Source organism: Gasterosteus aculeatus, chromosome 21 (genome assembly GCF_964276395.1).
Source record: "Gasterosteus aculeatus chromosome 21, fGasAcu3.hap1.1, whole genome shotgun sequence".
NCBI lineage: Eukaryota > Metazoa > Chordata > Actinopteri > Perciformes > Gasterosteidae > Gasterosteus > Gasterosteus aculeatus.
Genome location: NC_135708.1, coordinates 8447503 through 8474049, shown reverse-complemented (window position 1 = coordinate 8474049; position 26547 = coordinate 8447503). Strand labels below are relative to the sequence as shown.

General features: G+C 45.1%; 1 protein-coding gene and 1 long non-coding RNA gene across 22 annotated transcripts in view; both read right to left on the bottom strand.

Moving 5' to 3' along the window:
• The window catches only part of mpp7a (MAGUK p55 scaffold protein 7a), a 98271-nt gene that overhangs the window by 49531 nt on the left and 22193 nt on the right, over window positions 1-26547 (bottom strand). For 11 of the 20 annotated variants that reach the window (XM_078096984.1, XM_040167358.2, XM_078096982.1 and 8 more), the window contains exons 3-5: window positions 16551-16669; window positions 6645-6722; window positions 1681-1761 (exon numbers count right to left, since the gene is read on the bottom strand). In XM_078096984.1, coding sequence (XP_077953110.1) covers window positions 1681-1761; window positions 6645-6722; window positions 16551-16669 — 278 coding nt within the window. Of the gene's footprint in view, window positions 1-1680; window positions 1762-6644; window positions 6723-7391; window positions 7468-13849; window positions 14079-16550; window positions 16670-26547 lie in introns of those variants that run through there. The other 9 variants (XM_078096978.1, XM_078096981.1, XM_078096983.1 and 6 more) reach the window with 3 other exon arrangements.
• LOC144390473 (uncharacterized) lies at window positions 8443-11621 on the bottom strand. Of its 2 annotated transcripts, XR_013454509.1 has the most exons (6): window positions 11486-11621; window positions 11246-11309; window positions 10003-10081; window positions 9650-9910; window positions 8711-9319; window positions 8443-8584 (listed from the first exon to the last, which is right to left on the bottom strand). It is a non-coding gene; the product is annotated as an uncharacterized LOC144390473 (long non-coding RNA). The 2 variants fall into 2 exon arrangements; XR_013454510.1 differs by lacking the exons at window positions 11246-11309; window positions 11486-11621 and adding an exon at window positions 11086-11204.

Sequence of the window (26547 nt, the reverse complement as noted above, 5' to 3'; positions counted from 1 at the left end):
CTTTGCTGAAACGAGTCGGTGGGTATCAGCGTCACCTGGCAGATCCGTTGCCTAATCAAATCTGTGTTGTATCCACGTATAGGCACTGTCGCTTGGGGGGTTATGAAAAGAAAGATGAAGGAGGAAGTAAAGCCACCCTTGTTTTCCAGACGTCCAGTACCTCCTCTTGGTTTTGTGTGTTTGTGTTCATTAGGCATAATAGGGATCCTAGAAAAACCGATCACAGTGCTTGAGTAAATAAACTGGCCTGTATATTCCTGGCAACAACCTCTCATTAAAAATGAAATGGCCAGCCATCGTAATTGATCTTTTCATCACTGTCAATATGTTGTTTTTTCATGTGCACATCGTCAATAGAAAGAGAAAGGCGATGAAGAGGAGAAAGAGAGTTTGAATGGATCATTTCTGCCATAATTAAGAGTGATATATATCGCACGAGCCCTTCACAGGCAGCCGCCATCTTCTTGTGTTTTACACCCGCGACGCTGGGATTTACACCGGGGGGGAGGTTTCCGGTATGGTATCAAGTGCCCCGCAGGGCAGATAGAGGCGGAAAGAGATTTTCAATACTTGAGTGCCTTACTTGAAGCACACATGCTGCAGACACAAGCCTGAGACACACATGTCAGAAAAACAGGGGGGGGGGGGGGGGGTAAAGGCTTTGAGGTTGACTCTTTTGCTGTGCCACTTTTCTTTTGCTTTTGTTCAGCCAGAGGACAAAAAGTAGAGCCGCATCAGACGTTTTTATCAAAGTCTAACTAGCCACTCTTAAGTCCATAACAGAATTATTTGAATCATCTGAATACATTAGAATCCATCTCATTAATTTGATATTAGCTATGCCTGCAATATCTTTATATAATAGAACTACATGGCAGTCAACTTCTACTCAAAGTGCCAAAATAATACATTTGTAAAAAATCAACAGCAATAATTCTTTCCAGAGATCATGGTCTAGAGACTTTCTATTGACCTAAGCCCGCCAACCGTGACGTAAGAGCTCAGTGGTGCAATGTGAGCTAGCAGTATCGGTTCGCTATAAACTATAATAAGCATTAGGTAGATGCACACTTTCCTTTTAGAGAACATTCTGGGGAGAAATTTCCCGCTTAGGGTTTGGATTGATATGATATCAGTACACCTGGCCCACAGTCCTGTTTGCTGCCTTTTCCTCATGTTAAGATTGATTACCTTTTCTCGCCACGCCAAATATCTTCGTCGTAAGCAAAGTTAAAGTAATAAAATCGCTCAGATTATTCACACAGGCATCCTCTCGCAGCAATCATTTGTCAGCACAAAGTGAGTAATGGATCAGGACCACTGGTCTTTGGGACAGTGGCTGCAATGGGTGTGTGCGTATCCTCCATCATGTCTCTATGTGGGATGGCATGCGCGGATCTTCAGGTCAGTCTCCGTACAATGCATGGAACTGTATAGTTTTCATTCGCGAGATCAATCATGACCGAAAACCCAAATGTTGAAATGTTGCCAAAGAAGACGAGACAAAGCCCGGATCGAAGGGCCGTTATTGATGATCACATCACTTTAATGCTGCGAGTGACATTTGTTTTTGGGTGAGGACATCAGAGAGGATAGAAGTTTTTTTTTGAACAAATGTACTTTAATTTACGCTGACTGATTCGCTTAATGTGGTTATAAATGAACAGGTGGAAAACTCACCTTCACGTGGGGTCTGCCCAGTAGTTGGAGAAGCTCTTTGATTTCCCTGTTGGCCGATTTCCCCTCCATCTCGTCAGACAGCTAAAGGGGTGAAGACACAATAGGATATATGAAGGAAGGATATAAAACAACTACTGACTTGAGTTCAACAGTGATTATATGTGAAGATCAGCGATGAATATATCCGAAACTCAAAGGGTGCTGGCCCAACAGATAGAGACAATATTGTCCTAAATTAGATGCATCTTAATGGAAGGTTGAAGCTTGTTATGGAGGCCAAGAGTTCGCGCTTCGTTCGTAGTTTGTAGCTCTTGAGTTAATTTACAGCTCGGTGGGACAGTTTATCAGAGACAATGGGAGCTTTGAGAGAGTTTACGAGCGGCGGGACGGCATCCATGATGAATCCCACTCGGAGCTCCCAAAAGCCCCGGGCCACGCGCTCTGATTTATGTGTGATCCTCCTGGACGTGGTCCGAGTGTGGAGAGGAGAGGCGAGCCTGCCGCACACAAAGACTTGCTTGTGCCGGAGGACTGCGGATCGGGAGCCGTCTGTCTGCTGCACAGAAAGCTCAAGGGCCAGGGTGTGAAGGGAGAGCTTAAGGCGATCTCTCACACACACACACGCAGCGTCATGTCTCCTGTGGTGTGTCTGTGTGTGAGATCATCCTTGTGCAGACAGTCTTACAGTAAATTGCAATTTGTGTGTCTAGATAACCAGTTAACGTCTGGTGTACTCTGCAGGCACGTCTGCATTAACAAGCAGCAATAGTTTAAGAACAATAAGAGGTTTGGAAAAAAAGCTACAGTTTGTTATACGAAAACTCCCCGGGGGCGGGAATAAAACAGCAGAGGTCTGGTCAGGTGGGAGTCGGGGGTAGCTTATGGACCCCCCACTGAGTGGGGGAGAGAGAGGGCGCTAATGAATAGCCACGGAGGTCAAGGTTACCCTCACTGAACCTCGGCCCACCCCGCATTGCTTCACTCTCTGGAGTACACAAAGTAAGGGAGTCTGAGAGTGTGGAGGGTCCAGGGGAGGGTGAGAAAGGGGAGAAGCGTGGACGACCAGGGTTAGGGTCTTTAGAGGGGAGCATCTCTCGATACACTGCCATCCATCACCTTGCCGTCAACCTGGCAAAGGGAGGGGAGACAAAGACGAATGGAGAACTGTACATTTTTCCAGTCCCTCATATTGTCCAATTAAAGCGCCTTAACTCCATAACTCAGCGTGGAGGACGGATGGGACAGCCCTTCGTTGACCCTGACCGCCGCTTTGATGTACCGCTACAGATATTCGTCATGTCAAGTTGATGTCTAAGCACTTTTATTAAAACATATAAAAAATGCTAACCTTTAAATTAGAAATACCGGACCCCATCTTTCCATTTCATATGAAGGATTGAATGCATCGTCACTGGTTTCATTGGGCGCCCGATAAATAACCCGTGGGTTGACAACCTCAGCAGTTTAACTTAAATTCATTCTCATACTTGATCTTGATTTTATTTTTATAAAGTCAAGCACACAAGTGCACATGTTTTTCTCTTGTATTTTCATGAGTTTCAATAAAAGTGGTAAGGTGCCAAGGTGTAAATGCTGGATTTCACGCACTTTAAATAATACAAATAATCTAGTTTCGGAAGAGAAAAGGTGTCTCTCAACAAACTTCAATCCATTGAGGGGTTATTCTTAGAATATGTAAAGTATATCAGTTCCACAAAACTATAATAATAATGCAGTTCCTCAACTTATCATATCCATCCATGGTTTGGGAGATGCACGGGAGCTTATTTACAGCTTGAGCTTTCTCAAGCATAAACACAAAGGATAAACGTGTGGAAAGATTGATAAAAAGAAACCGGAATTAAACCACGAGAAACAGAAAATGGTTTCAACGATTTGTGTGTATGCTTTTATTAGTGTAAATCTTGGATAACCAATCTTTTTATTATAAAAGTCAAAGGCCCATTTACAGGTTATTATCTTTCCGTTAAGTGATTTGGTCTTAATTTTCATTTTTATCCTCAAGATATTTCCTTTATGTAGTTTGACTTTAATATGACCTGGAAGTACATTGAGAAAAAATGTTTCGAGGGAAACCTGGCCAAGGTGGCCCACCATTATAATGTTGAAAAGACACAAGGTATACATAATACAAATCCAGTCTAGGATAACAATGACCCTCTTCAATTACAGGGAGACTAAATAGTGCGTGATGAGGGATTGCTCAACCAAAAAGCTATTCCATCCAGTACATGCAGGATCTATCAAAAGTCTGTGGAACCAGGAAAGCTGATATTGATGTAGCCCCCTCTCTCTCAGCGTCTTTCTGTCTCTGTCTCATTACCAGTCGTAGGTAAAGCCTGCAGCCCAGTGCCCTCTGATGGCACCCAGTGGTCTCCCAGGGTAACAGCAAGTATTTGGGTAAGAATAAAGAGGTTTGGATGGTGGCCAGAGAAGGAGAAGAGATAGAGAGTGTTTGAGTGGAGATGTGGGGGTCAAGCGATGACCGCCGATTGTAACAATGAGGCTGGCACCAAGCTCTTACCGCCCAGGTGGAGACTGATTAGAGCGACGGGACGGTTCCCATGCAACGCCAATTTGGCTCTTTTGATTAATGTAACGTGGTGTCTCACATTCCTCGACAAAGCTCCTGTTTCAGCCTTAATGAGACCAGGAGGGAGACCGGGGTGTGCGGTAATAAGCAGGCATGTACGTCCATAAGACGCGTCTTTGAGTGTGTGCGATACACCGCTTTAGGCCCCCGGGCTGCGGTATCGACCGTGTTCCAGGCGTTTGTTTGAGCACTGGCAGTCACCTGCTGTGCGTGCTAGACAGTGCAGCCTGGGGGCCGACGGGGACCGTGTTTTTTTTATGTGAGGCAATAAATTAAGCCTCCATTACCTGACACCCGAGCCCCAAATGAATTTCATCTAACCGTAGATCTCTCCCAGTTGCACCGTAGGTCCCAGCCAGCACTTCAATGGCGTTCATTTGGAGTGGGGACATGGGTGAAAAACAATCCGCTTTAAAAACACACTTCTCTTCGTCAACCAGACGAGGAAAGGGGGACTCGGGATTGCGGTGTGCCGCCAGACGCTCTGATATACCATCTCTGGGATTTATTCCGATACACGATAATCCCGAGGAGACGCTTTCCGGGGTCATTCACCAGGAAGCATGAGTATGAGGGTCTGTAATTTCACAAAAAAAGAAGGGCCGATCTGGGAAGACAGAAGCTAATATTTGGGGTCAGGAAAGGGGGGTTCTCTTGAGCAGCCAGTGGCTTCGAGCCACAACCTGGGAGACGAAGAAAAGGGAAAAAGAAAGGACCTTCAAACTTTGATGGAATCTAGAGGAATTCTTCTTCTGATGTTGAAAAGCGGGACTAAAATCTCTATTTCTGGCGTATTTCTGGTGGCAAAAGATTCAAGGTAGCTCATCCTGGTTTAGGTTAGTGGGAGCCTTAAAGGATGGGGTGTCCTGGCTCCTCCGACGACCCTTGTGGCCTTTCAGGGACATTTAGGGATAACCACTCCGGCCCACAGTGCGGCGGCTCTATTCCGCTCCGGCCTCAAGACACTCTGGACTCCGCCTGCCTCGGTCTTTCCGACAAACTGTACAAACGTCAGCCTCTTTTTCCCCCTTGCCTCGGTAGTAATTAGCATGATGTATGGCCGCGGCCTCTTTTGAAGGGGTGGAATAATCGGAGGCACTTTGATTACAATAAACAGAGCTGGGAATTTCAAACAAACCCGGACACCAGTAAGTAGGCTTCTCCTTCGCTGTATTCCCCGTGCCAGGCTGGTTCTTGGGTTTACACAGGTGTGTGTGCGTGGGCGCGGCACTTGCACGCTTATGTGCACATGTGGGTTTTTCGATAAATATTGCAGACGAACAACACCGTAACAAATGCCGGGATGGTGGTCGTTTACCCGATCAATCAGACTAAATATCCTTCACAGCCTGACTAAGAGCATCGGGGCCAACATAACGGCCTCATCAGGCAGAGCTGGTGGTGAAAGTACTGCTTCTGTGATGACTTCTCATTAACAGGTTAAATGATGAAGAGGGACCGCATGGCATGAGTAATGATCGCAGTCTCTGGATGGGAATGTCGTATGAGCTCGCTCTTCCCCTGACTTGTGTTTATATGATGCAACTCCACAATCATCCGTAGCCTGTCTGCGTCTGTCACGCGTGCTGCTAATCCATCTTCGGCCACCCCAGTCCGTTCCTGCCTTCGGAAAATAAATCGATCTCTCCTCGCTGGGGCAAATTTTGTATTTCTGTGGGGCATTAATGAGTTGGCTGCAGGACGCGTGCAGGGGGGGGCAGTCCTCCGCTAACAGTCAGTCTAGAAGATGACAGGTCTTGGTTCACTCGTCGGCGACTTGGAGGAGAACTCCAAGGCATCCCGCTCACAACCCGGAAAGATGAACACATCTAAATTCCAATCTGCACAACTGCAGACAAACTGCCTTCTGACTCAGAGTTTCTCTGGATTTGGGTATAGGCAAATGACATTTGGTTGGTTTTCAAACACAAACGGTAAGAAAGGACATGCAGGACAGGAAAGACATAATGTGCGAGTATGAAGAAGACAAATTAAATGGAAAAACACCATAAAGAAAAAAGCAGAGGTAAAGGACAAATGCGTGGCGTCCTCCATGGGGGACACGAGCCGCAAGTGGATAGAGGAGTATGAACATTGGACCAAGTAAAGGGTCAACTATGGGGTTAGTCAGGTTGCCATTGGAAACTTTCCTGAAGTGAAAACACACTGTTTAAGGGTTAAAGTTCAAAAGCCAAAATATATACACCTCTCAGACTGGACAATAGTAGAGAATTTCAGAAGTTCATGGCACTTCTCCATTAACTGCACTTATCAGACCCAGCAGTTCCTATGTGCAACCAAATAAACGAAAGCCTTCCTCCTTCCAAGAAAGAAAAAAACAAGAACTTACTTCATGGGCCAAAGCTGCAGCGCTGTCCAGGACGGGGACTGGTTTTCTCTCTTCGTAGAATTGCAGCTGCTCATGGATCTAAAAAGACAGATTGTGTTCATCAGTATGAGAGAGACAGAAAGAGAGAGATCAATGTCGAGCTACAGAGGCCACGGTGAGGCCTCTCTGAGCAAACACATGCACCATTCGCAAGTGTGAGCAAAAGAAAGAATTTTCTTTTTTTTTTTTTAACTGCACCGCTACAAGTACACATGTACGGAATCATGTACAGCCTCCATCCCCACCGTCTCTGACTCTCGCACGCTCACAGTACATCAAAGCAGAGGGCCACCCGGTTCATTCACACAGGGCTGAGCGCGACTGAGTGCTTCTAAGTATCGCAGCTCGCTCAGCCACTGTACAAACAATCCAGCTTTCCACCGAGCATTCGATATGTCCCAGTGGCCTGCTTGGGATTCCAAATCATTTCAACAGTCTGGGTAAATTGGCTAAACATTTCCTTATCAGCGTTAACACGGTGATTGCACAATGTCGAGAGACAAAAACGGCCTCTCCGGAGACTCCGCTGAAATGGATATTTAGGCCTAGCTCGCATGCTGGCTCATTTACACGCACAGAAACACTTCATCGCTTCATATGCGAAGCGCAGATGGAATAAATCCAGGTTTCGCAATTTAAAAAGAGCCCGTGCAGGAATGTGTTGACAGCCTACGGGCCGCTGTCTGGTCTCATCAGGGAACAACAGACCGGGACAGTCACTCCTGAGTCTGTTCTCAGCCCGGCATGGTGGAGGGGAGCTCGGCCACAGGTCTGACTAATGGTCCTACAGATGGGGAGAGACAGGGAAGCCAAACACACACAGACACAAACACGTCAAGTGAGATCAATCAGTAAGATAAAGAGAAGAAAGAAAACCAGTTTGTGTGCCGTCACATTGTGAGCAGCTGCAGATGCTGTGTGCAATTAAAACATCTGTTTTGAGATTGTCAGACATGACATTTCCCGCTAACTACACTGTCAATGTCACTCTTCGGTAGCAACTCCATGGATACTGTCAGATGGATATGATTCTGGTCAGTCTAATGAGATAACGACACAATCGTTGATGCGTTAGTTATTTAATCAATCAAGGGACTAGTTAAATGTTGAAAAATGTGGATCAGTGTTTCCCCAAGCTCCTATGGTTCCAAATGTCCTGATTTGTCTTCAATAAAGACAGAATATATTTATATTTAATTAGCAAGGACCAGATTATCAACTGTTTAAATTATCGATCAACCGTCGCAGTTTAAATGTCTTATTCGAAGAAAAGCGTGTTCAGATAAGTTCATTTGTTTCATTTTTTTTCTGTCATCTGTCTTTGATATCCACCAGTCCATGATGTCATCTACAACGCAACACTAATGCCACCATTGCAATGGCCCTTGTATGGCTTTCTGGTGAGAAAAAAAGCGACATAACTAAGTGTTAAATGTCTCCAGAATAAGCACGGCACCGCTCTGAAACCTCCACCCAGAACTACAGCTCAACTGATGGCCATCACTTCAGCTCTCCGCTCGACTTGTCCACGCAGCCTCCCGTGATAAATCTCGACCGAACGGCCGATGTGTCGAGGTCTGCTTGAAAGGTTCAAATCCCTGCGAACAGAACATCACTCGGCCAACGATAAGGTGCATGTGTAGATAATCTGCTGAAGATGCCTGGTGGAGGCATACGTGGAGACATACGTAAAAAGCTCAGATGTCGTAAGGCCTGAGTCAGCTCCGCACTCTTCCAGTTTGTGTGTGCTCCATGCTTTGTGCCCTTAAACCGAAAAGAGCTACTCTGGGGATATTTCCCGGGAAAATTCATCCTCATGAGTTTTATTTCACAAAGCCACGTCATATTCAACTTTCTGTCTCACTCCACCCCCGGCGCTCCCGACTCCTCGGCCGGTCCTCCTGCAGAAAAAGAGTTGTATGAAAGCCCGGCAGGCAGCTCCGGTTACTTCATCTGTCCTGATCATCTCTGTATAACAGATGAAATAAACGAGAGAGATTGCCAGTGTCTCGGGCGCTCCAACATACCACAGTCCGGGTGACATCTGCTTAGGTAGTTGCTGCTCCGCCACCTCGGCTTTGCTTAGTAACTGTGGAATTTCTGCTCCGCTCGCTTAGCAAAACGCAGGATTGAAATGCTTTTTATTTACAGTTCAGGACACGTTCCAAGGGCCTGGCCATGACGCAGGGATGTGTTTTAAAGTCATTACTCCGCTTTGTGCATGGCGCGTTCCCTGTCCCCTTGGTGAGGGAGCGGGGCTCCTGCCAAATGGAAGAGCTGGCCTGGCCTTAAAAATACAAAGCACATTGAGAGACAGTGTGCGTCAGCCAAGGAGGGCTTTGCTCAAACCAGTGTCTTCTGGACACACAGACTAATCAAAGACTGGGATTTTCAAGCTTTTCCAGGTGACAAATACGTCTACGTCTATGCAAAACACAAAAAAGTGTGTGCTTGGAACAAAATGCTGAAGATTAAGAGGGTAGAACTTGCTGAAGTGGAGGGTGAGTAAATATAAATGAACATGCGGTATCACAGGCAGCTTTTTTTTTTTACTGCTTCAAAAGGAGTAGTGCGTGTCCGGTCTCCTCCGAAGGCCTTCGACTACGTTGTGCTTGCCTCCAGAAATACCCTGCGGCCTTGAAATACACACAGGAGAGGGAAAATAAGGAAAAACACTAACACGGGTAAGAAAACGATACGCAGAAATTTCAATGAAGACAGACTGCAAACAAAACATTATATACATCTTCATCTCCCTCAGACGAGAGCTCCAACTACTGCAAAGGATCACTATGAAGGTTAAGGGCCAGATACCTTCGAGACCTCTCATGAATCCTTTACAACTCAGTGTTGATCTCCCCGATCAAATGCACACTTTAAGACAGACAATGACTGCCCCGAGCCTCCAATGTCAGAGTTGAGGTACGATGGATACAAAGAAAAGCCTTGCAAGCGCTAATCCAGACCTGCCGCAGCGAGAGACGTCTGGCGCAGGAGGAAGGAGAGAGCATGCAGGTCTGGAGATCACAGGGTTGGATAGTGTTTCTGCCTCAGAGTCCCAAGCTCAAGGCCTCTGCTCGGAAAACTCCAAGCCAGACCGGATGGGCCTGATGATCCTTCTCCCGTTCCTGTATCAACCTGCCGGAGCGGATCCAGTAACGGGCCCGAGTTGATCCAACAGGGGCCCATCACTTAGTTTGATCCAGAACAACTTGTTGCACCGCAGCCTGGCAGATGGATGAGGACGAGGAGGATGAGGGGGCATCACAGACAGACGAGCAGGGTTGCAACTAGAAGAACTTTGAAATAATGTGCTTACTTGAGAAGCAGAAGCTTAGGCTCAGTTTACAGAGCTGGCTTTGGACCCGGCGAGATGGCATCGGGTCCTGGACATTGCGCTGCAGTGCGTTAACATGCCAAGATACAACACCACAGTTCTCCATCAGTCTGCTTAGGGTGAAGCAAGCAGGTTCCAACAGACCTAAATAGTTCTGAACCCAGCAGATATTAGAAAAGGGCTGCATCCACACGGCATTGCCATTAGTGGTAACTCAGTTTACACTATGGGTACCACTTTGGACAATCTTTCACCAGAGGTCAAGCTTTCCAAATGAATAATAATCTTATGTGGTTGTTGACGCTTTGGATAAAAAAGTGTTTGCTAAATACAAACACACTAATATTCTCTTAAATTTCCAAATATTCTGAAAATGTATATGGTTTGTGTTAACAGGTTTTTTCCATTCCAATATTCCATATAGGTCCTAGATATGCCATTATCAAGCAGGTTTTAGGAGAATTCTTTTGACGCTAATACAGCACACTTGGATATTCTTCCGCGCTAGGTTTTTATTGATTTTTTTTGTAAAAAAACAACTGATTGACTGGAAAAAGAAACATCTCTTTAGTAACATCATTGAAAAACCTGGATAGCAACAGGTTCTGAGTATGAGCAAAAATAATATCTCTGCACGAAAAGTTGAATATAATTGCAACATATTTTTCATCGGCCATGAAAACACGATTAGTAGGAATATTGGAAATTTTCTCACTCATTTACAAAAAACCCTGGTTAATTCATGTATGCATGCTCATTTACACATTTGTTTAAAGTTAGGTGCGTTTGCAGAGTAACGTGGCTTGTTCCCGCATGAGGTACGTTTTTTTTTTTTAATGAGGGAAAAAATTATATTTTGTGCATGTCAAGGATTTTATGAGAATTAAAACTGATTAAAAAAAGCAGCTTGCCTTGACCAAGACCCCATACAGAGGAGTCCTGTGCCTGATCCCACTCTGATTTGTTAATGGAAAAGGCCTGGAGAACGTGACAGTTAATTAAGAACTCGCAGTGGATCCAACGTACGAACGAGAGGGAGCGTGAAAGAGAGAGAGAGCAGAGCACCTGGCCAACAGCCATGACAGCCACATCACTTAGACGGGGATACATTTCCTCCTCGCGCTCCTGGAGAAGAGAGCAGAGGGGCCCGGGACACCGCATCCGCAGACACCAGGTAATCGGTCAGGCGGGGACAGAGCAGGACGCAGTCACACTTTGTACATACCAGTACATTGTTGAGACACGGCTGCAATCCTCTGCAGGTTTTCTGTTGTGTCGCAGCCCAACACCTTGGACAGTACAAAAAGATAATTGGGGAGGTGGCACCTGTCAATCCAGCACTCATCCATGTGATAAATCCATATGGCCGTTATTGGGTGGAAAACCGGATTCTAAATTATTAAGGGCCGTAAAGCCAGGAGTAGATTGGACCCATTTGACTCACATATTGCTTTGTGAAGACTACCTGTGAAGCCCCATGTGAGCATGTGATGTGTTCAGGCAGTTCTCAGGCCATGTGGGAGGCACAAATACACTTTATGATAGTATGAATCTCATTTTCCATATTTTGTGTATCACTCTATTCTCCTCCGATTGAGATTGGCTTTGTGTCGTGTAGACCTTCTGGTTTCACTTTCAGTCCTTTTGGCTAAGGAATAGAAAAAGGAAAAAAAAATCAGGGTTAACAAATGTGACCTGGAAAAACGGTTGTGGGATTGCGTCAGAGATGTCCCTTGATTACCAAATCAGACATCTGACCCACGGAAGTGGTTGCTGGTGAATATGCAGGCCTTTCCACATTCTCAGTGTCCCACTAGTGCTTCAGAAATGGTTGAAAGCAGTGACTTTAAAAGGTTATTCCGTACTCAACAGGCCTGGCTGTACCCTGTGTTCTGTACTAAGGAGTTCTCCACCCGCTTCCCCCTGTCCCCATCACAACTTCTCCCTTGGCTCCATCCATCGCCTGTCCATCGAGCTTCTCTGGCTCGGTTAAGAGCAGCTTGTTTGTAGACATTGAGCATGATTGACTTAATGCTGCAGGTGATCATTAAACTCCAAGGAAAATATTTGGAGGGTAGCCTAAGCATGGAGTATAAAAGGGGAATTTATTTTGGATTCAACTGAGGTTTTTACACTGTAAATAACAACCCGCCTTGTATCCGAAACAATATTTTTCAGAAACAAATGGCAACAAGTTTAAGCATTGTAACCAGAATCCACATAATGTTCTTTCATTTATAAGTATCTACTTATAATTTACTTCAGAACCAAATACAGTATAAATAAATCTACTCTGAGTTAACGGAGAGGCTTTGTTGATAGGAAGGTTATCTCTTTTTAGGGCTGGAGTCTCCCTTCCCCAAAGCAGCCTGCTGGTATTTGCTTTATTCCCTGTGAGGGATCCTTTTCCCCAAAAATAATAAATACAGACATCAGAGGTGACCAGCGAGCAGTACGTGCTGACCACAGACAGAACGACTGGATCTCTGAGGTGGTATAGGTTTACAGTCCTAAAGCAGACCATTGTCCAGGTTTCAGAGCTGCACACTGGGTGTGGGGCTTAAATGACTCAGAGCTGTTCCAGCAGGGTGAGCGGTTTCCTTTCTGTGATCTTCCTCGGTAGTCGGTACCTGGAGCATGGCATGTTTTGAGATGTGGAAAGGATAAGATAGGTGCTCTAAGGGCAAATCTGTGGCTGTCAAGGAGCGGGGCTAACGGACATTACTGGGTGAGTCATGAAACTTGAGGGCTACCTGCAGCGCGATCCAGTTATTCATGGGATACCAAGTCTGGCACTACAATCCAGTTTGTCTGAAAATTAGCTCATTTACCAAAAATAGCTGAAACTTTCCAGTTCAGTACAAGCGTTGCAGCACCTTTACATGTCATTAGAGGCCTGCAGCACTAGAGAACAAACTGGCAAGCCCACATCAATGATACTGTGTAACAATGTTGCAAGTGCCAAGCCTATTAGCAACTAACAGGAGAAGCATTTAAAGGAAAACTGACTTGACCACAAAATGAGGGATCTTGGGGCCTGCCTAAAGGCCTGCTGACAGAAACTTGGTCTTTAAAGTGAGTCCCACCTGAGGCAGGTGGAAATTGAGTATTGCATTATATTTCCTGTGTTTTTTCGTGGAGTTGGAACTTGGAAGCGGAACAGTAAGAGTGGTGGAATTAACAGAAAGCCCACTTGAGTAACTCCTTTCAATTTGAAAGGGGGGAGGGGGGGGGGCTGTCTGCGTCGTTTTAGCGATGATAGCTTTACGCGCCAGCATCTTATTTCAGCTCTCGCCCCCCGCCCGCCCGCCGATGAAGAGTCTGCTAAATGAGGCAAACTTGTGAGCCACGCTCCCCGCTGAAAGATGATATTAGAAAATACTGGTTTCATCTCTGACATAATAGGACTGGGAGTGCGGAGGGACGTGAGAGGCTGACGAGGGCAAGAGAGGGGAAACAGAACTTGAGTCGGGTTAAGTCTTCATGTAGGTATTCTTTCTTTCGTGTCTCTTTCCATCTTTGACACCTCTTCCTCGGGTCCTTTCCCTCTCTCCCAGACAGGCTGAACAGTAACTGATGCTTCCTAATTACCCAGGTGATGCTTGAGCGGTTCCATTCGAGCAACCAGGGTTGCCGAGTCTGTCAGATTAACATGATGAGTGTGTGTTTTTCGCTTTGCTGTTTAGCCATTTCCCAAAGTATCCCCATCACAGCCTCGTGGAAAGAGGGAAAAAAAGCGGAACCTGTGGAGATTTGGCGGTGGGGATTTAGAGGAAGGGGACAATTAAGGTTTTATTAATGGCGTGCCACTGACGTTAGCCATGTTCACCTGAAGCTTGTCTTGGATGTAAGGCGAGACGGTTGTTCTGTATTTCTGTGTTTTTCAATGCCTGCCTGTCCGTCCGTTTGGCTCATGGGATGACAAGCTGGTTACCGTCTGCGTACCACGTAGAAAGCAGAGGAAACACGTAGTTCTGCTCGTCTGGTCCAGGGCGGTTTCCAAGTATGCCTCCGCGTTAACGATGAGAGACACTAAAAGCAGCTCCGTTTCTCCCCATTGAATGAAACAGAAGAGGTAAAAAAAGAAAGAAAAAGAAATATTGTGGTCCTTTGATGTTTGAAGAATGTTTCATTCTGCCATGGCAGCAATAGTGAAATGGATCACAATAGCTGGGACGTTAACCAATACTTACTGAAGTGCAGGGCCCCAAAGTGAGAGCCACTCACCGTCCAGCTGGCACTTGAACAAAGTGGGATTAAGACTTTGGAAGGGCTTTTAGGGAGCGAATAATTGGACATTAAACCCTTCTTTCATGCATAAACAACACACACCTGACATTTCAGCTCCATCACTAAGCTCAATTTGTCTGGTCTTGCTTTCTTTAAGCAGTTTCAACAACAATACAAACAAGATGGAGAAACTGCTTCCATTACTTCAACGCCTTTTGCCGGTGGCATGGTTGATATTGCAGATCATCTGGCTCTTCTTAATGCTTTAACTCATATGATCCAAAAAACGCTATGCAAAGAAGACCACAGCTTGAAACCGCTACTCAGATATCAAAGACTGCTTGGTAAAATTAGAGTTTATCCTCCACATAAATCTCCCTCTTGCCTCATTTCCATGATTCCACTGAATCGGTTTGTTGATATTGTGGTCCATCTTACTACAACTGTACGCCTTGCATCTTTTTAAAAAATCATTTCTGTGTATAATCAGGATTAGCGAGATGATACTCTTTGTTTGCGATGGCAGGACAATTGCTTCTGAAGATTGGTGCCAAACTTTCTGTCCTCCAGTTAGAGGGCCTCCGAGGACACGGCACTCTGGCTTCAACAGCATTGACACATTGCTTACAGTTTAACCAGGTGTAATGAGGGCGGTTAGAGGGCTAATAGCAGAGAAACATAATGCCACCTTCATTAGCATCACTCTATCTGGCCCACACTGCGTAGTGTTTTCTTTGGGGCCCGCCGAGAATGAGAGCCTGAACATGGGTAGGCCCTGCCCATCATTATCCATGTTCGAGAGGCCTTAATCGTTGGCCATCCATAACAATCCAAGCATCAAATGAAACCCGTCTGGTTTCCTCAAGACCCGACATCAGGGTTTTCTGAAGCAGTCTGAGGTACGCCATAATTCAGCCACTTTTACACGCGCACATAGGCACATTACCACCCTGGATCCTGAACAAACAGACTTACACAGAAAAATATTTCTTCAAAAAAGGAGGGGATGAAAATTATGTCAATTTTTCTCTGTCAATCGTCTCTGTGACATAATGAAAGAGACCACCAAAAGGGGAAACCAGCGCATTCGCTTGTAATGGGGACCATATACAACGGACACAGGCACATGTAGCTCTGACAATTAGAGAGGTTTTCTTTGTAAATTGACAAGAGCACGCTCAGCTAGATCAGGGAACTAGAGATGAAGGCAAAGCAGTGGTAACACATATTTGCTGGATGAATAGGGGCTGACAAACACGCTGGGTTGAAAAGCACAAAAGCCCTCCTGTTCCCTTCTCAATAGCGGGAGCAGAGGAAGACAGAGTTTGGCTGCCGATTGGAAGATCCCAAGTGAGAATGAGGTTAAAGCTGACAGATCGAATGTGTTACTTTCATTACCTCCGTCTGTCTACAAGCGTATAAAGATATAAAGCGTGCTCGTCTTCTCAACAAGCTCTGCAGCTATCCGATTTAACGGGCAGTAAACGGACCACAAGCCCATTCGTACTGGGAGAGGGGGAGTTAGAAGATCTGGGTGGGTAGGCTGTTGGAATGACAATAAACTGAGCAATGTGTGAATGAAACTGCCCAAAAGGAGGCTGAATGAAGCACGATCGTACAGAGTGAATTTTTCATGCCAAAATAATCTCCTTGATTAACGCGATAACTTTGACACCCCTAGTATTCTTTTTAAAGCTGGGAACGTTAATGCGTCACAGGTACCTGCTTACTAAAAAAAATAAAAACTGATTTATAAATGTTAACTTGCCAGTTAGAATGTTACAATCGTGGAGGGTCGTGATCTTGTTTTTATATAGCAATCTAGATAAAATGTTAACATCTGTGTCAAATTGCAGTGGTTTTATATTTAATTTGTTTTGATGCTAAAGTTGAGATTTACTAAAAAATATTTTAGGTGCAACCGTGTTAAGATAATACTGCTGTGAAAAAGCACCTTATTTTTTAATTATTGCATTTTGCGCATAACAATGGTAATCCCAATTAATCAGAAAATCATGCAATTAATAGCATTAAAAAATATAATTACTTTTATATTTCTGATATAACATATTATTAATACAGCGAGACAACCAGCCACCAACCGTTTTCATTGGAACTAATTCTCTGACCTTGTGGAGAAGCTGTTGTGTTCAAATTAACGGACAATGTCATTGAGGTTTTTTTTAATGGAATTATTTGTTCTTATCTAATTGTTGCTATAAATCACAATGTATGACACCGTGAAAAAGCTCTCAGCTGAACCACCGAGACGTCACATGACTCCAAAAGAAAGGTTTTACCTTGACCAGTGTCTGTAGGCTTCTCTCCCCAAACATGTTCTGGAGGAAGGTGTTGTCCTCACTGCGGCTGACATGGGGCTGCAGCTGGGAGGGCAGAGCCGCCAGCAGGTCATACAGACCTGCAGATGGGGGGAGGGGGGCAGAAAGTCAGCATGGCAGTGAGAGGAATTAAGGCAGGCATGCATGCACTGTCACACGTTGGGAAAAACCCCACTAGAAACAGATGCGCGTACATCTGTAGTTGGATAATAAATAGCAGAGCATAACTGCTGTATAAGTGCAGAAAAATTCCTATACACCATCAAGAGGACAGCAAATTAGTTTATAAACATGTACTTTTATAGGATCACCACACACGTCATTTTCATTCATAGATATTTTTGATTTGTTTGTCCAATACACAAAGGAAGAATAAATATCCAACTGAAAGTGTAAGAAAAACCCAAATTTACATTTCAGGTCATTTAGCTGACGCTTTTATTCAAAGCGATTTACATTGCATTTTTAACCCATTGTTTTTTTACATTTTGCCTGGGGAGCAATTAGGGGTTAGGTGTCTTGCTCAGGGACACTTCAACAAGGGTCAGCTGGGGCTCAAACCACCAACCTTGCGGTTCCCAGCACACCCTCTCTACCCCTGCACCCTCTCTACCCCTGCGCCACGACGACCCCAAATAAATTATTTTTTGATCTTTTTTTTGCTTTAAGCTGGATGGAATAGGAAAGAGCTAATAAAGGAACTAAATTTAAATCAATAAACATTATGTAGAAAAAAAAGTCAGATTACTACAAGTTCTTTGTAAAAATGGGAGAGAGGAAGTGAGGGCTGATCAGCAAGTACAGCAGTCAACTGTTGCAGCACAAAAGCAGCGAGTGAGCCGGGGCCCCTTCCAAGCACAACAGAGTCCTGAAGCCCCACTAATGGAGAGCAGTGGCAGATAAGGGCCAGCTGCTCTGTTCTGGTCTGCAGGGTGGCTGTGGTCCACAAAACCAGGGGATACTTTAAAACGGTCAGGTCCATATAGAGTGCAGTGAAGCTGGGTTGGTTTTCCATCAAAGACCCTTTTATCAATGCACTATTAAAAGCCCCCCACCCCAAAATTCAAACCCAGTAAAACACCCCCGCACAGTGGTCGGAACCCTTTGAAATGCTACTGATCTGTGTGAACAAATTCCAAAACAGATTCACACCTGGCTACCTCTCAGAGCGTCTTTCATCTAGGGACGCAGTGGAAGAGCGAAAGGAGGAGGAGAAAATAAATATCTACATTTGGTAGCTGAAGATGATTGATTGAAAACAATGGCTAACTGACTGAACTGGCACGCTCTCTGACTGGGTACAGTGACTGTGTGCAGCTCCGAGCACTTGGCTGGGGAGACGCCTCTGACCCCACGGCCAGTCATGTGCCACGTGTCACTCTCAACCCTCTGCTTTCCATTTGGGGTTCATAAAGGGTTTGTTGGGGATCTTTGAGCACGGGATGAATCGAAATGGTATCCCCACCATCGCTCAGTGGGCTATTAATTTCATAAATCATTTGGGAGATGGGTGCCCTTTTGTTTTGGTTTGAGCACCTGCCCCCCAAAATGTCTATGCACATGCCTGCAATAGAACATCATGCACACACAGAATATAAATAAAGAAATTATTTTTAAAGAGAAATGAGGTGAGGAGTGTAGGAATGGCGGTGAAAGTGCGACTGTGCATGTGTGTGTGCAGGTAGATATGGCAATGTCATTACTATCGGCAGCAGGGAGATACGGGCAGGAGAGGATGAAGGGAGGGAAGGAGAGAGTGAGAGTATCAAAGCATTTTTTTCCCCCAAGTGGTAAGTCTCCCCTCCTTTCTACACGGTCAATGATACAATTCTTTATTCCTTCTGACAACATTCCTCCTTATTCATCCTGGGAAAACCCACCTAAAAACTTGCAGATGAATGGGAAACCCAGAAATGATCGACATAAAAAAAGACAGGCTACCACTGTGCTTACCTTCTGGGGGTCACTATGTCAGGTCGAACCCTGTGAACCTGACCAACAACAGAAAACGAGCAGTACAGGAGCCAAGTGCTAAACAAAGACTCTGCAAAGCTGAAATTAAACGTAAGAATGTATGGCTAGACAGACAAGAAGGAGATGAAGGGAAATGAGCCAAACAGTTACCACAGTGGTGTTGAAATCACTGTGTGGACACTGTAAAAAGTGGAAAAGGAGAACTTAATCCATGGCCAGATGTATAGACACATACGTATAGGTCTGTGACATCATAAACCACTCCTAGCACAAACAGTGGGGGACAAAATGAGAGAGGGGGGAAGAAGAAGAAGAAGAAAGGGAACCGATCGCGCCAAGCCTTCACCGCTAAAGGGTGGACCGATTTGTTTCACTCAGGGCTGGTCTGGCTTTCATCGGTTTGTGTTGGCCGGACTCTTCTGCACTCTCTCATGCGGCGGCTGTGTGTAGCCGAGCGGGTATTGTCTTGTAGTGGACCACGAGGCTCTGTTGTGGCTAGCGCTGGCCCGGCCCAGAGAACCTGAAGAACCTGCATGATGTTGCGCCGGACGGCCGAAACAAACAAACAGTCTTGGAGAAACCGGAGAGGCTCGGGGCGTCCAAAGCTTCCTGCGCACAGGAAGTGACCACTTTAAATGCCAAACGGCATTTCCCCCTGTCACGCCTCCACCTACACATCGGACAAAGAAAGTCTCTCAGAAATCCCTTTGTTGTAAAAACACACAGTAAAACAGAGACAGTGAAATGCATTAAACGTGATATGCATCCAATTGCTAGTCACAAAGGCAAAGGGGGTGAAGGGCAAAGCAAGACGAGGAAATTACCCCCTTTACTTAAGACGAGGCCCCATGGTCTGCTGAGACGCATTTATCAGTCTGTCCATGACTTTGCATGTTGGGAGACCGCACTTCCATATTGTACCCGAACCACACAGAAACTTTCCGCTGGAAATTAAATTGTTCGGATACAGGAAATGAACGCTGGCTTTGGACTCAATTTCCCCCCATCACTTTCGCCCAGGCACCCAATAGGTTATTGAACTCCTTCATATATCATTCAGGGATACCTTCAGAGGGGCACCAAACTTCTGGGAGAAGAGAACTGTGACAACACGTGGGAGCTTTTTTCTTTCTTGTACAGAACAAATGATGGCACGGCGGTGGGAAGAAAAGCAGCAGACGAGTGGGTCGCCTAATTCAATCTTGGCTCGATTTACCCTCAAACTCTCCATCCCAGAGTGGAGGACAGGCACAGAACAGCAACAGAAAGTCAAATTGAAGCCAGAATCAGCAAATTAACACAATGTCTGAGATACACAGAGAGATAAACGACATCTGATTAAAGCGTGAGTGCAGACAGACGAAGAAAACCATGAAAGGTGCAACAGCAAAAAGTAACAATCACAGCGATCACTCCTGCTCTAGCGTAAACACCTTTTTCTCTGAGGGGAGGAAGTCGAGACAGACAGTGGGCGGGAAGATGGAATAAGCCCATTTAGGTGCCAAACAAAAGGAGAAATGTTTAGGGCCCGTTGTTCACAGCCAACCTAGGACTGTTACATCATCAGCTCGCTGCCCCCGTACTGTTCAGTCCTGACTACCAGGGCCTTATCGCATTGAAAACTTTCCCCCGATCAAAGGAGCAGGGAAAGTATCGCAATGGTTGTCTCTATTGACAACATGACCCATGTCACCTGACATACATACAATTAAAATTACTCAGAACGACTGAGTGATCTTTAAAACATAACTCAGCAGTGGCAGTTTCAGTATAGCTCCATCATTTGGTGAGGGGTATAACAAATAAAAAAAACAAAGATTGATTGGTTTTTGCAAGATGTTAGTTCGAGCTCCACAGCATGGAAACAATACTTGAGAGCGCTTTAGGCCGTTCCAGGTCCAATCAACCATCCCTCTGATCATATGTCGACGGTCAATCTCCCAAAGGCTGAACTCTGCTTGTGTGTCATTTCCGGTACCTAGAAATAATCTGGCATCCTTTGCTGAGATCATGCTTCCTCCATGGGGCGTATAGAGAACCCAGGTTGCAGGACTTTATCCCCACCCGTCCTCTGCTTCATGCTTCGTCACATCTCTACACTTCAAAGGGCTGTCAGCACATTGAAAACAAAGCTCGGGACAAAAGTACAAGTCCAATCAGCACAATTGAATGCATATAGTCAGCTGGGTCCCTCAGAGAGCCAGTTCTAACCATCACACCTACAACCTGGCTGGAGTTGAAGTAGAGGAGCCTGAAATCCTGTCCAGGTCTGAGCAGTTAAACTTCCCTCTAAATCACAAATGATATATAATGTAAGGAACGGTGGAAAGTGAGACAAATTGATAATGGAGGAAAGACAAAGAGGTTATGACTATCTAAACAAAATGATAGAAAGTCTTGGATGCCAGGAGGGAAGGTACAGATGTCTGTGGGGAGGCAGAGTTTGGCAGTGGTCGTCCAGAACACTTCGCTCCTCAGATGGAGATTAAAGGTCAATGTTTGGCCCTGCCCAAACTGCCGGAGCTTAAACCCGCTGTACCATTGACAGCGCCAAAACAGCCCGGCCACGTCCAAATGGCCTGCCACCTCTGTTATTCTGGCAACAGACCAACGCCAGACTCTCCTTCTGGTCTGCATTGTCCATGCAAAGCCAGGCCAGCCACTTATTTTCAGCGAAGGATATCGGGGGGGGGGGGGCGAGCAAATATCACTTAAAAGGCCAAAGCGGGCGCAAAATTGTGCTTTGCATTTGCACTCTGAATCTTTTTGCCGCCTAGCTCTCAGAGTTGCAGGCCATTACTCACCATACCGCCGCCCCGGGTGTCAAACAGCGCACATGGCCTGTAAAAGTGTTCTCAGGTTATTTTCTAATGCACGTAATGCCTGCCAGTGACCAATTTAGTAGCATGTGTGACTAGGCAGAGGATCAACAAAAATAGAACGAATTCTTCGTATGCAAAACAAATAAAAGTCATTGTTCCCCACTCTCAGCTGCACTCACTTGGTTTCTTTCTTCTAAAACTGCTTCCTTTGGCTGTGCTTTCTTTTATTCGGTAGAATGATGTGGAAATTTTTGTTCTGATGTTACTGGAAACAGATAGATCTTCCAGTGGCAACCAATCGTGTTTCAGTACTGTATAGCTGCGGCACAGGGCCGGCCACTGGCCAGCGACCACAACAAATGGAGGGCTCTCAGAGGAACCTCCCTACCCCCCCCACCCACCCACCCACCAAAGACAAAGTGCGCCCCCGAATTTTCCCTATGACGAGGCCAGATGCTCTGTATTCAAGACATTGGGATGGAAAGACTTAACCTTGACAGGAAAAGAAAAATAAATTACCATATTCTTATCATATCACATTGCATTTTAACCTACACAGTCACAAAGTGCCTCGCCATAGGAGTGTCTGCATCTCATTACCTAGAATCATTACAGAGCCATCACCTTTTCCAACCAGGGGGAGTTGACGCTTGGAGAGAATGGCTGGAATCTATCACTATCATCTATCACAAACATGCACACATGGAGCCAGTCATTTGTTAGAGGGTCTGGTAAACGCATTGTCCCGTTGCAAGGTTTCCATGTCGTCTTGCATGAGAGTGTCGCCCACCTCCTCTGCAGCTGTGCGTGTCCGAACCACCTTTATCTTTAAATGCATTGCGGGGGCTGTAAATCTTGATAGAACACGCAGGTACGGCCTGGAATAACACAGTTAACTTTAATATGGTTCATAAAAGGGGAATCGGGGCCTTCAGAAGTGCCTGCTCCACAGCACGCCGTTGGGCTGGTCTTGGATATGGTTTAAGTGGCACCACGCAGTCTAATGGCGCATGGCAGGAGGGGGCTTTGTCAGCCGGCAGTTGAACAAAGCATCAATATTGGGAAGACTAGTCAGTTTAAAACCTGCAGATTTCAGTGATGACAACATCTTTTTTGTTCCATTCCCTGAATCAGGAGGCTGGCCATAGTTTTACATATCGGATTCAACTAATCACCTCATTGTCATGAAGGTTCTTGTGAGTTAATTTCATCAAAACGTCAACGTCAATCTGAATGCTTTTTAAAAAACACTGAAAGACATTTAATGGTTTGTTACTTCTTTTCAAATACGTGCCAAAAAGAAACACTGTTAATGGGGACAACAGGTCTGACGGTCTTGTCTGATCTTTTGCTACACATACTCAGGACTCATGAGAGAAGCTTGAAAAATCACTGGCTAAAATAGCAGGATACGTGGCCCATCGGCATTGTTTAGGGAGAAGCCTTTCAGAATAATGACGGGACCGGAGCCACGATGTCAGATTCCAGGCCAACACCACAACACAGGAATATAAAACGAATATTCTGAAGGGTTAGACACTCATATTGCGATCGGTGGGGGACACACTCTTCACCATGTCGCATTTTCATTCATTTTAAGGAATTACACGTTCATTTCAATCTGTTGGAAGTGGGCTCTGTGAAAGAGTGATGCACAAAAGAGACCCTATCATTTAGACTCAAGGCATCACCCATTGCTATCAGAGAGAGATTTAAAGCTATCTTTTGGTGCAGAAGTCTCCGGCTCTAAATCACCAATATCACCCCACTCAACTCTCCCCCACAAAACGGCAATCGCATAACTGCAGAAGAAGGGAGGAAATGAGGCTGCAAGTAGTAAACACCCACTCTCACTCCGGGAGGCTCGCTGACCTCCGAAGGACATCCGCCAGATGTTGTTCATCTGTGATGGGAGAGTGATTGATTGAGGGAGCTCCTCGTCCACAGACAACAAGCTGCCATTACTGCACAGCCCTCATCAAGAGCTGGGGCGGGGTAGTACTCCACCAACTACAGGTCTCACGTGACACTGCACGCAGACATTTTCAGACTCATGTGGAACTGGATGCAGGAGGACATTTTAGTGGTCATTAACTCCGAAGGTATATTTCATTCATCATACCTATATACACATACATACATACATCCGTTTTTTTCCTACCATTATATCATATATTATATTACTTAAACCTGAAAAATGAAAAAAAAGTCACAATTTATTAGAAATTTCTTCAATTTCTGCATGATAGAGATTAGGACTTTAGGAAAATTCTATAGGAAAGCACGACAACATTAACTTCTTACGGAAAGGGTAGGGCCTTATAGCAGATAGCAGAGGACGGACCCCTCTGATTGGACAGACGGACTGACTGTCTGTCTGTCTTTTAACCCTCTTAATCCGAAGCCTTTCGCCAGCAACGGAAAGTGACATGGAGGATTCAAATTACCGTGACTCCTTAACTATTTGCACAATCGGCTTCTGAAAGCTGAGAAATGGCGCTTTCTAGATATATTGGCAATCAATAAATCAGTGGCGGGACTGAGAGCCTGTGATGAGGGGGGGAAGTGAGAGCAGCAGGAAGTCACGGAGAGATGGCGATGTTTGTCTTAAAAGTGTCCTACTAGTGTTTCACCATTGTTTTACCGGTGTTTTGTTGTTCAATTATATTTAGGTGTTGTAAATAAAAGTTGTGTTTACCAAATTGACGTTGTGTTTTCCTATTTGCCATTGTGTTCCGACGGTAGCATCAGTTCTTAAATATGAATGGGGGCTCTTTTTCTATATATAAAAAGTGGTTACTTATAAATGCTTCAAAACACAGACAGCCACACTGTGTAAAATAAAAAAATAAAACAAAGTACAGTCAAATTTGGTAACTTAACCTTGCAGCAAACGTAGCTCAGTGGGGAGATAAATCATGTGCAACAGACTGAGGAGTGGGCTGGGTTCCACCATCTGAAGATCTCAGAGTGGGGGCTGAAGAAAGTGAGACCAGTCGGGCCAAACTGAACGAAGGCGCAACGGCTATTGGTCCCCGGCCGAGCAGGGAAGTGACTATACAGAAGTGGTCTGGAGGAGAGCAGCTGCATTGCCGTTAGTTGTGTGTGGGTGTGTGTGTGTGGGGGGGGGGGGTTCAGGCTAATCAGAGCAAAGCTTAGACTCATTGCCTCCACGGAGCAGTCTTCCCATGATCCGGCCTGCGAGGTGTAACAAACACCTAAATCGCAATAAAAAATGAGCTTTTAATTGTGCAAATTAAAAGCTCAATTTCTGTCTCTTCTTGGCCGCCTTATAACAACGTGAACGGTTGTGCGTTCGTAGATCAGATATGCACTGGACAAATGTCTCAAACAGAGCCAGCGTCATCAAGTAAAAGCCCCCGCCGTTAATCTGCTACCAAAGCCTTCATGAAGGTCACACAGTGGAATGACTCCACGGTAACCCAATCACCAGGACACTCTCTCCAACATTCCCCCTGGTCATATATTAAAAAGGTCACTTATCCAACACTTTATTGTTTTTCACATTAATTTTCTCACTTCTTTTTTTTATTTTTCTTTCCCGGTCTCATTTATTAGAATCCAATTCGCACAGAGGCCTTTTGTTTATTTGGGCCGAGAGAGAGAGAGAGAGAACTGGTATGGTTTTACATGTGCCCTGTTTGTCTGCCCACATGTTTGCTCTCCAAACAACTCCAATAATGAGCGTTCTAATAAGATCTACACATCTAAAAAACCTGCTGATGAAATAGAGCTGCTACTAAAGAATGGTTAAATTAATGATAATATTTTCCCCATTATGTTAAAAGCGCCGGCCCGGTACTTCATTTTCTGTGTGTGTGTGTGTGTGTGTGACGGTGTGACTGGGTGTGTGGTGACTGGTGTGTAGATGGCAGGGCTGCTAATGCAACAAAAGTAAGGCCCTGGCAGGATGCAGGCGTGTCTCTGTGATTACTGGCAGCCGGCGCTTGTGGAGGAGCTATTGTTGGTCTCAATGGATGTATGCTCGTTCACAGAGGTGTTGCTGCCTACACGTCTAACGTCTAGGAGTACGCAGGGTCCCGCTTATAGATGCTGAATTAACGTTCTTAATATGCTGCTAAACAGTGGAAACAATTACATTTTGTTCATTCATCTTGAAAAAGAGAATTAGTAGAGGAGAGTGTCTATAACAACTAGTATATATTAAGCTGGCGGGTTAGTCTCTTACAGTAACTAATTAATACAACAGATCTCAGCAGTGACGTGCAGTGTGGGTAGGCACTGCCTACTCTGCCAAAAATCAAACATAAAAATGTTCATCAGAGCATCAAACTTGTATGTGTATCTTTGCTGTTTATTTTTGGGATTTATATATGCAGTATGTGTGTTATTCCAATTGTTTAGACGTTACAATGACATATGTAGCAGTTATGCATAATCAAATACAAAAGAAATGGTAGGATAAGCAGTGCTTTTACTGTTCATTCATGTTGGACGACAAACAAAAAACTTGTGTTGCGCATGCGCACTTCGATCCTGTATTCTTCAACATGTACGGCAAAAAGCACAACTCTGCTGTGCCTTTGCACGTAAATGTGTTATGCCAGTAATCCTACGTTACGTGTCAAACATGGACCAATTCAAATCAATATATTACTGGACATCTGCGCAGTTGATGTCACTACACCAGATACGTTGTAAAAGTTGAAATGACAGCAGCGGTGTCCGCCGATATATCACAGAATTGAGGAATTTCTCCAAACTCTATTTTAATTCCAAAAAGGAGTTCATAGAAAGAGGGAGGTCTATGCTAGCCTTAGATGGACTGCTGCAGCAAAAGGTGTGTGTGCGAGCGAGCAGTACACGATATGTCATCCTGATTGGAAATTTCTTGATATTGACCGTGTTTGCTGTGCTTGTTCATTGTGCGTAACATTTAACGCTACTGTTTCGACGTGTTAGCCTAAACAACAAATTAGGTAATCTGGTTTTGCATAGCCTAGCCCCTTACTGACATCACCACACGTCACTGGATCTCAGATACATCATCTCCACGGAGCGCTCGCTGTGAATTCAACTGAATCACTGCTACGCCGAGAGGAATACCACCCTGTGGCCCCGATGCCCTGTGATCCAAATGCCGGGCCGGCCACAAGTATCAGTGAGCTCACCGAGACCTG